At 36.3% G+C, this 11449-nt stretch overlaps 1 protein-coding gene across 1 annotated transcript; it reads right to left on the bottom strand.

Moving 5' to 3' along the window:
• Positions 1 to 94: 94 nt before the first annotated feature.
• On the bottom strand, positions 95 to 10240 carry LOC110380893 (probable methylmalonate-semialdehyde/malonate-semialdehyde dehydrogenase [acylating], mitochondrial). The gene is made up of 10 exons (XM_064038389.1): positions 10060 to 10240; positions 8333 to 8469; positions 7017 to 7127; positions 6482 to 6588; positions 5290 to 5403; positions 3881 to 4047; positions 3300 to 3420; positions 2700 to 2849; positions 1203 to 1343; positions 95 to 754 (listed from the first exon to the last, which is right to left on the bottom strand). Exons 1-10 carry the CDS (start codon positions 10093 to 10095, stop codon positions 270 to 272), a joined length of 1569 nt encoding a protein of 522 aa, XP_063894459.1. The 5' UTR covers positions 10096 to 10240; the 3' UTR covers positions 95 to 269.
• Positions 10241 to 11449: the final 1209 nt, after the last annotated feature.

Raw genomic sequence — 11449 nt, 5'->3', positions numbered from 1 at the left:
TTACGATTGGTCCAGTCCATGTGCGCACGGGCATTAATCATCACGCGGGTTATTTAATACGTGTAGTTTTACAAGAGTAAAATAAAAAGGCAAATTACTGTAACAATTTATATGTTTAAATTACAAAATATGTATAAAAATAACATTATCCTTAACATACGGAAGACATACATGATAGGGCGCGATACAAAATATATTAAGGTAAAAAAATAAATGCTTTAAAATCCTTGAACACGTACAAAATTAAATATGTTTCAGTAGTAATTTACTTAGTGTTGTGTTGGCATAGATACGGCAGCCTTTGCGTGAGATACGTCGCTCTGTCTCCATAGAGAGACAACTGTTTTCAATTCTGTGAAGAAGTCAATGCCTTGTTTGCCGCAGAAGTGGTTGGTACCTAAGAAACTGCCTCGGGATCCGGTGAAAGAGAACATGGAGAGGGGAACAGGGATTGGAACATTTACACCGACTTGTCCAACATCGATTTCGTTGGTGTACTTCCTGGCGGACGCTCCGTTGGTTGTGAAGATGGCTGTTCCATTGCCGTAGGGGTTTGCATTCACCAATTGGATAGCTTCATCTAAGGTATCAACACATAAGCACACGAGCACGGGTCCGAAGATTTCTTCCTTGTAGCATTCCATGTTGGGTTTGACGTCGGTAAGGATGGTTGGTCCGACAAAGTTACCCTTTTCGAAGCCTGGGACCTTGACTCCACGGCCGTCAAGCACTAACTTAGCTCCCTCCTTTACACCTGCAGAAATAAACGTGTTTTAGACTTTCATTCAAGACAGTACATTTGTTTTGTCATTCATGAATTTCTATCTAGTACTGTCTAAGCAAGCACCATGTTTATTTTTTTAATTAAAATAGCCATCTACGTTTCTACAACTGAGAAAATTACAAATACTGAACTACTAACATCACCTGATTAATTCAATCCTCAATTTTTTGAAAATTTCTCTGTCTACATTTTGGAACAGAAATTCGCAGCCACTTACATTTCATGGACTTTAAATCGAGGGGACAAGAAAGGTCTAAAATTTTGGTTACTTTCGAAAAACATGAAATAAGTCACCATGGTCGTAATGGTGACAATAGTGGATTTTACTTTAGCTACCTATTAATTTTACCATGTTAAAAGCAGTAATTTTTTATTATTTTCGTATATTAGGTAGTTAATTAATTACATATTTATTTACCTGATTCCACAAGTCGGATGACTCTTTCTTTAGCCTTGACGGAGATGAGTGGTCCTACATCAGTGTCGGGTACGTGGCCGGCGTTCACTTTGAGTCCCTTGGCGCGCTCTACTAGATCGGGGATCCATTCCTTTGACTGACCTAAAGGTGGAAAAATTATAATTGAAAAATATGGTGTTTGTAATTTTTTGTTGATAGATTTTTTTAAGGGATTTTTCCATACTTTTCATAATACATATAGGTATTATAAGTATATACAAGCTTACTATCAAAATTTTAATAATACCTAATTAAAACACCTCAACGCTGCCCTGTTTAACAAAATAATTTTGTAAAATGAATTTGAGTTTGTTTCAAGTTCAAATCCTTCATCAGTATTTTTTACATTGATTTTAAGCATTTACTGCACATCTATAGCCCGTTTTCAGGGACAAAATAAACGTCCGCTTTTCTTAAAACAACTGTTTATCTTGGAAATTGAACGTAACAATTCATAGTAAACACTTCTTTTGAGCAAAACGGACGTTTACGTTGCTGCCGTTGATTTTCCGGTTAACAGTCAAACATTGAATGGCGGGGTCGGAAGTAGTAGCTATAAGCATGATATCATCATCCTCCGAGCCTTTTTTCCAAACTATGTTGGGGTCGGCTTCCAGTCTAACCGGATTCAGCTGAGTACCAGTGCTTTACAAGAAGCGACTGCCTATCTGACCTCCTCAACCCAGTTACCCGGGCAACCCGATACCCCTTGGTTAGACTGGTGTCAGACTTACTGGCTTCTGACTACCCGTAACGACTGCCAAGGATGTTCAATGACAGTCGGGACCTACAGTTTAACGTGCCATCCGAAACACAGTCATTGGTGTCTAAGATATACTTAGAAAGTACATACAAACTTAGAAAAGTTGCATTGGTACTTGCCTGACCTGGAATCGAACCCGCGCCCTCATACTCGAGAGGTCGGTTCTTTGCCCACTAGGCCACCACGAATAGCTATAAGCATGATAATGGTACAATTCACTTTGTTATCAATGCAATGTTTGTTGCAATAGATTAATCTTTATCTTTATATAATTATAAAGAACTCCCGAAATGACGTCTTTCTATTGGATTTTGTTTTCTTAAATTCCGTCATCACGCCGTCATACTTACTTACGATTGATGACCACATAGGTACACATTGACGAGCAATACTATTCAGGGTTATGTAATTCAAAATATATTTTGCGTTGCCTGTTTTAGGTACATGAGGGGACTGCCTATGAGTAACCGTTCAACTTAGAAGTTAACATTTCTCGATTTGCCTTGGTAATGTCTAATAGTTATTTTTCCGAGTTTGATCAGCCACTTCATGTTCCCAACAAAAACATTGGACGTGGTGAAGGGTGGGCGTTCTTGGGAGTTTCGGATTTGTTGAAAATAGATGGTTTTTGACTTTGACATATGTCATTGGTCGTATAGTGTGTACGTTGTAGTATGTAAGACGGAGAGACTGACCGACAAACACCGCGACGCTGAGCGCCATGCAGCGCTGCCCCGCGGCCCCGAAGGCGGCGCCGGCGAGCTGGTTGAGCGTGTGCTCCTTGTTGGCGTCCGGCATTATCACGCCGTGGTTCTTCGCGCCCATGTTGCTTTGGACGCGCTTGCCTGATGACAAATTACAACAACACATTATTTTTATCGTTTATTACACAGTATGTATAAATCATCATCATCCTCCGCTGTGGGTGCAGCGTGAGGGTGTGTCAGACTCTTACTGACCAAAACCCACCATGTGTCCATGTGCCCTGTGCCATGGGCCCTTGTGTACTAGGGCCGCCTTAACTCCCTCAAACAATCCCGCAGCCCCGGACCCGATCATCATCAACTTCATGCCCTTAAAGCATTTATTTGTGGTCGACGCATCTGTACTAATACCTATTATAAAGCTTATAGAGGTATCATTGACCGCGCTAATCTTTAGAATCATAGGACCGATTTGAAATTCTTTCAGTAGGTACATACTTGTCAGGTTTTGTCCTTTTTACTGCCGATTTTTCAATCATTAGTTAACCGCCATCTTTGAATTGGATAAAAACCCAAATTTAGTAAACACACCGTTAGCCGACGCCCTGCTGTAGATATGTTTGCCAGCCGCATCACCTCCGACGAAGGACACAGCCTTAATGTCAGGGTGATCGCAAATGAAGTTCACTGGGTCCCGAGTACCGTGAACAACCTGAAACAATAACCGTCATAATAGGGTTAAAAACAGTGTTTAAGCAAAAATATTGGACACGTTACTTGTGATATGACGGCAGATAGAAGCGGAGAAAACATGCTGCGCCGACCCCAAAAAAATTGGTATAAGGGCAGGAGGATGATAATTAAATATTTACTAAGATAAAACGCAATAAAAATTGGACGAGTGGGTCCTGTTGTAAAGTACCTAACAGTGACGTAATAAAATATCAAACATGTTGTATCTTCGCTATTATTTGTTTGAGGGAACAAAGAAAAATAAGTGTCTGTCCGTACGTGTATGTATGTAGTAACAAAAAAGGCTAGGAGAATTATGAGAAATTTGTAAGACAGCTCCAGTTGTGGTGAAATGATAATCGACAATTATGTCATCCACCACCCTTTGCTTTTTTTTGCTTTTGGGGAGTATTTAGGTACATAGATGTTCATGTACTAACATTAACAACGCCGGGCGGTGCTCCAGCCTCGTTGAGCAGCTCCATCATCATGAGGGTCGCTCCAGGATCCTGCTCCGAAGGCTTGATGATGCAGGTGTTACCGGTAGCCAATGCAGGCGGGAACATCCATAGGGGAATCATTACCGGGAAGTTGAATGCAGCCACGCCTGCAAAAAATATATAACTTAGTAGCCGTTTTCCCGTGTCCCATACTACTGCGTACAGGGATAAAATGTATCCTACGTTACTCGGGAAGAGTGTAGTGTAGTGAAGAAAGAATTTTTGAAATCGGACCAATCGTTTTTTTGAGTCAATCCATTATAAACAAACAAATAATAAGATATTATCGACATCAGTCTTTTTATCTTCCTACAGCTGGGCACAGACAGAGAAGGATTTAGCGTGAATCACCACGCTTGCTCAATTCCGAATGGAGATTTCAGATGGTAAAGTCCAGGTTTCCTCGAGATATTTTTCATCACCTATACCACGACACACTTGGAAAGTACATACAAAACTTGCAGAGAGAGCAACGAAAGATGCCCCTTCTGTTTATGTGGCAAAAAATAAAATTCTGTGAAAGACCTTTACTGCTTTGTTCCTTCGGTATAATTATTAATTATGGTCACTTAGATTATAATCAATGCTTCAATCATTTGAAACAAGCAATAATTGGCCCTATTGTATTATATGTAGTACAGAACTTTGTCGGTTTGGAAACATTGTAACATACGTAGGAAAAGCGACAGTTGTTTTGATAAATATTTGTTTGTATCAGCTTGAAACAAATAAGATAATTACTTATTAAGTGACGTCAGACTATTTATCTTGTTTAGAAACAACATGTAGGTACGTATTTATCGTTGTCAATGCAATAACTACTACCTACATATTTATTTTCCAAAATATTTATCTTATTTTGTTCTTTATTTAGAAACTAGCTTCTGCCAGCGGTTTCACCCACATCCCGTGGGAACCTCTGCACGAACCCGGATAAAAAGACAGAACATCTTTAGCAATCGTTTCAGGTAGCCAGAAAATCTGTCAACCAAAGGAAATATCAGGTTGCCTAGATAACTGAGAGTGGCCGTTAGACTGGACGCTGATCCCAATTTAGTTGGAATTGGAATCGCTAGTCAGATGATGTACTTATTATTGAGAACTATACTTACTACTTGAGTAGTTATGGCAGCTTGAAAAAAAAGCAACGTTATTATACTCAATTATAAAAATGGAATAGGCTAACTACATAAAACAATTTTGTTAAACGCTTTTTTCAACTATCGAAAACAGTTTAAGCAAACGTTTAATTTCATATGCCGCTGTTTTTTCTTGTGTTTCTTTTTTTATCTAAATAAATTATTGTTCTTTCATCTTCTCTCTTTCTAATGAGTAATTTTTGTTCTTACCTCCGACAACGCCCAATGGCACTTTGTAGCTGTGTGTGTCCATGTCCTTTGCGATGTTTTGGATGGAGTCGCCCAACTGAAGAGTTGTAATACTGCAGGCCTGCTCTACTGACTCTGAAGATTATAGAAAAAATATACATTTAGAAACTATGCAAGTAACATACCATTCCATATAAATTATTTCTAGGTAATTTTTTGTGAACTTAGGGGTATGAAAAAACCGGCCAAGTGCGAGTCGGACTCGCGCACGAAGGGTTCCGTACCGAAGCAAAAATGAGCAAAAAAATCACGATTGTTGTATGGGAGGCGGCCAAAATATTTTTTTATTCTAGTTTTCAGTATTTGTTCTTATAGCGACAACAGAAATACATCATCTGTGAAAATTTCAACTATCACGGTTTATGAGATATAGCCTGGTGACGGACGGACGGACAGAGGTGCGAAAACAATAGGGTCCCGTTTTACCCTTTGGGTACGGAACCCTAAAAATAGCCAGAAGCCGATTCTCAGACTTATTGAATGTGCATATAAAATTTGGTAAAAATCAGTACCTAAACACGAGAACTTTATATATGTCACCGTAAGATTACAAACATCGTTAGATTACAATCTATCTCGAGAGATTGTAAACTGTCGAATTATTGTGAACCGTAACATCTGATTGCAATTTAACGCAATATTTTTCGCTATATTATAATCTATCGATGAGAAATTGTCAAATTGTCAACTGTCCGAAAGCTCTCCCTGATTGGTCAATCTTTTTGTAAGATCAACCAATCACGACCAGCCGTTCTGTTCCCATGGAGTTCCCGTATACTTTTATATTACTAATTCTAAAGATATAAGTTATTTTCAACAGGAAATCAATTTATAATCACAAATAACACAGTTGTTTACACAATCGACAACAAACAAAATAAACAAACAAAAAATGGCGAATGCCGGAGCGGCGGGGGCACATTACGTTCTACCAATCAGCGCGCAAGATGCATTCCGTTCTACGCCAGTTGACAATTTGACCGCTTTACATTGATAGATTATAATATAGCGAAAAATAATACGTTAAATTGCAATCAGATGTTACGGTTCACAATAATTCGACAGTTTGCAATCTCTCGAGATAGATTGTAATCTAACGATGTTTGTAATCTTACGGTGACATATATAAAATGGAAGATAGATAAATACTTACGAATGCCTCTGAAAACATCGCCTTCAGCGTCGGCGAGTGTCTTGCCCTGCTCCTCTGTGATCTTGTTGGCTAAATCGCACGTCTTCTCTCTTAACAGACGGGCGAATCTGTGAAATTACAAAATAATATGTTTTTAACGGACTTACTAAAAAGAAGATCATTTTCTATGTTCGTTATTTTTAATCTTATCCTTTACTACCGAAGTCATTTTTAAGAAGTAACCATCCTCAATTAGTAATAAGGTAATGAAACTATGTAGTCCTCAAATTGGGAAATTCTAGTTTCCAAATTCGGTTAAGTAAGATTCTAAAACTCACTGCAAAGGTATGAAAGATGAACTCCCTCATATACTAGTAAATGAAGAGCGACTACAGAATTTCAGGAACCATTTCCAATATTGGTAATAATACTTAAATATTTTACGGATGCAAATTAAGAATTAATTTGGTCCAACTGGAACCGAATGGCGGAATAAAAATCGACTATAAAACAGGCATTATATTATGTTGATACTATACCATGTAATGTTACAAACCTGAACATAAGCTGTTGCCTGGTCATGATGGTGCTCTGACTCCATGATTTGTACGCCTTCTTGGCCGACTCCAATGCAGCGTTTAATTCGTCCTGAGTTGCCTCTGGTACCCTGTAAATTATAAAAAATGTATATGTTAGAAATAGCCCATATGAATTTGTCTACAAAGAATAAATACTCCAAGTACCAAAAGACTTTACCAAAGTTATTTATGTTGCCAAATTATATGAATACAATTAACATATAGGTACGATTTATCATGTATTAATACATGATAATTTGATTTAATTAATACATGATGAATTGATGATAGGTGTGTCACCTAGTTGGTAGGTACAACTCCAGTTAAAATTGTGTTCCAATAATTGTAGTTGTCATAGATTTTAGGTTTTTATCCAATACAGAAAGAGATAATGAACATCATGCTGCTTATTTATATAATATTTTTTCTTAGAATGAGACAACCTACCATAATTATTTCACCAAAAATATCTTCCTATTATGTAGGTTTTATTACATAACTATTGAAGATAAGCATAAGCTATTAAATACGTAATTGTACATGGAGGCAAATTATATGAGATAGCAGCTAAAAACTGTGTTATCAGTAATCAAGTCGGCATGTGAGGCCAGATTTTAATATACGTACTTATTTGATAAGAATTAGTGGGGAACGCTGATTAAGGTGTGTCGCTATGCTGCGGGTTGTTCGAAAGAGATACCGCGGCCCTGGTACATAAAAGGCCTACGACGGTACACGACGGTTTTTAGTCAGTAAGTCTGATACTCCCTCGCCGCTGCTAACCCACAGCGGGAGAGTCATTTGATGATTTTTGACGTCGTTAAAAAAAAACGAAAAAGGTGTGTCGCTATGTCACAGTTACAATACAATTATTCTAAGTAATTGCATATTAATAGCGGAACTTGAAATTTCGTTCACAAAAATAAATTAAATGTGCATATTAATTAATGAAATACTTTTTTCAATGAGTATTATCAGTCTGTGTGTTCCAAACATTTATTAATGGCTGCTATAATGACAGAATAAATAATTGTATAGTTAACTATGATGGCATGCTATTTGAGGCAATTTGATAACAGTTCACCACAGTAATTATTAACTTGTTCCATTTAATGTTAATTTGAAGAATGTGTTATCATTTTGCACACTATTTATAATGACAGACAATTAGAAATCTACAGGAACACAAAATAATTAGAATGACTGAGAGGGCAAAACCATGATTTTTACTTGATTCTTTTACATAAAAGATTTCCTTAAAAATAATATTATAAAAATTAATACTTTGAATTACCTGCCAATGACCTCATTGTTAGCTGGGTTGGTAAGATCAATCCAGTTGTTTGTCTTGGACTCCACAAACTGTCCGTCGATGAAGAGCTTTGTGGTGGGAACTGAGCTACTGTAACTCCTATGCAGTAGCAGCTGAGACTGAAAACCAATTAATAAATATACTGTAATACATATGTACCTACGTTTATTTTGTTATATACATACAATACATTGTCATTGGAAGGTGCCATAGTCCCCATAGTTTCCCATACCCACTAACATCCCGTCATAATAGCCCAAGTAGTTTTATTCCATATTTAGCAATAGTTTAGCATAGACACTGGAGATTGTCCTTGGGTACCTGTCCCACGTTCGCCTTCCAAACGTCCGGGACTCTGTTGTCCGGTGTGCATGGCAGACATACATAATAATATTTACATTTATATAGGGATATAATTATAAATATAAAGGGTGATTGTTGTGTCATACATATTGCGTCACTACTTTAATGCAACTATTATATTCTGTTCTTCTTATCATCAGTATTGATAATGTTGACCCAAACATGTTATTTTAACATTGATCTTATACAACATCAAGGTTTTAAAATTTAAATAAAAATTTACAAGAACCTACATTTTATGTTACAAGTATAACATTTTATGTTGACCACTATTTTTAATAGTCAATGTCAAACAAACACCCTTATCACTAGAATAATTAGATAAAATAACATTGATTAAAAATTTTTATCTCTGCAATCTCAGAATTATTATAAGAGTGTCGTAATATGGCCCCCCGCAGTGACACTTATACCAAATAACAAGATAGGTACTAGAGGTAGGCACGGGGCACATGAATTATCTAAGCACACCGAAGCTAAAGCCAAACTCAAAGTGAGCACAATAAGTTAAACGAAACTTCTATGTACTGCAGTTTTCCCACAGTTTCACAAGTGTCCCGTTGGAACTACTGCCCATACAGGGATGAAAAATAGCCTATGTTACTCGTAGAGAAAGAATTTTTCAAATCCGGTGATCTGGGATTTTTCAAATCAATTTTTCAAATATGGTTTTGGAGTCGTTAGTTTCCCTTTTCTTCAGCACTATAGTCAGTAGTATCTTCATTCCTCGCACCCAAAAGTATCATACGTACCCACTACCCATCTTCTTGAAATCAATATTACGTAAACTCAATGAAATTTTAATAGTGAATAAATGAAAGACATGTTGAAACTAGAACATCAACATTCAACTGCGCAAAAGCCTATCGGTATCGGTTATAAATAATGTAACCAGTTTAAATACCAAATTATGTGAATGTATAAACCCTCTTTGTTTGTCTATAAAACAGCTACTTACTGTCAGTAAAAGGGAAAAGAAAAATCATGTATGACATACTGAAACCAATATTTATTGGTTGAATAGGAAATAATTCAGCGACTATATTTTTTCATAAAAAAGGTATAGATTATAAGGGGAACTAGCTACGTGTATTATTTACGCACTGATACTTAAATAATACCGCACACAAAAACGCGACATGCGTAGAAGGTACATAGCAGTTTAATCTTTTAGTTTTGCTCGTATTGTAATTCCTTTCTCATAATTTATAATACCGGTCAGAGCAGTTCTTGTTTAAATATTTATAAGCCGATAACGTGACTGCGCACAACGTGCAGTGTATAATACACATGATGAATTAAAAATAGCCTCTCTATGAATAAATATAAAAATTATACAAACTTACTTCAGCTTTCAATAACTTCAGCATTGCAGAGGCCATGGCGTTTTTATTATGTCGATAAACAGTAAGATGTGTGAGCGGCCCTCAGGCGTGGAGGGGGCAATGCCGACTGAGGCTGATTAAAATACATATATCTGGCCTTGAATTGATAAACTTGAATTTAATTTGTCGTCATGTATGGATTTGTTTTGATTTTTCGGATAATTATTTCATTTGACAAGAACGGTCCGTTTTAGGATAAACTTAGTTTTATAAATTATTCAAGCGTTCAACAACATACTTTATAAACTTTAAATTATACCTCATTGACAAAGATTAATAGTTTTTCAACATTTCTCGCATTTTAAGTTTTTACTTGTAATTATAAATTAAAATCCATGCATTGATAACTTTAATGTAAACTAGCTAAAACTTTTGACGTGGGACGGAACGTATTTCTATTGACATATCATTGACATATACAAATTTGACACTTACCTAACTGACATTAACAGCTACTCAAAAAATCTCGGATTATTGATTAATCTGAGCATAAGGTAAATATAATAGGAATAAAATACTAGTCACATTATAACTACATATTTAATTTTTATTTCTCAATCAAATGTTTATCCTATCAGTATCAGTATTCAGAAATATAATTTTTTGCCTGGCAACTTCGAAATTAGATATTACATATTAATAAACCTGTTAATTAACAGAGGGCGCTGCTAGTTCGAAATGAATATAAATGCTGAAATAAACTATGATACGTATTAAATGTGTTGTAGGCGTTTGATTCAGAATTTAATTAGGTACCTGTAAATAATGAAACCAGCAAAGGATTAATTTATCGTCCCTACTTGTGTTGTTCATAGTAGGTATTATAAAAATAATTTAAAAATAGTCCACAGGTCCTCTGTCAGGATGAGTTTGACAATGAAGTCGTTGACGAATTTTAAAAAGTTTTTACATGAGTAGAACTTGACGACAAGTTGGAACATGCATGTAAAATATTTTTATTATTTTAGAAGCACGTTTTGCATCCGGTGGGGTTGTCAGGGTTGCCACAAAGACCCCGTTGATTAACTGGAGAACAGCGGTCCACTGTGTTGATAAGCCAACACTTGATCAAACAGAGACATAGTAACTCGACTGTATAGTGTATACGGGGTATTTATTAAATACATAATAGGTACATACCAACATATTTTATTTAATACATAAGTTCATATTCACCATCAACTTGCAGCTCTCAGCAGCACCAATTGCAATTGCAACGTCCGCGTCGTGTCAGAAATTCTTATGCAAGGATCGGTAGCCTACATACCGTTAAAGAGAACGTAGTATTCAGATAGGTATACCTACATATTAATATTGAACTAAATATTAAAATCTTTGTTCTTTAAAATAA

This window comes from Helicoverpa armigera, chromosome 16 (genome assembly GCF_030705265.1).
Source record: "Helicoverpa armigera isolate CAAS_96S chromosome 16, ASM3070526v1, whole genome shotgun sequence".
NCBI classification, from domain to species: domain Eukaryota; kingdom Metazoa; phylum Arthropoda; class Insecta; order Lepidoptera; family Noctuidae; genus Helicoverpa; species Helicoverpa armigera.
Note: the sequence above shows the minus strand (reverse complement) of the source record. Positions and strands in the feature narration are given on the sequence as shown.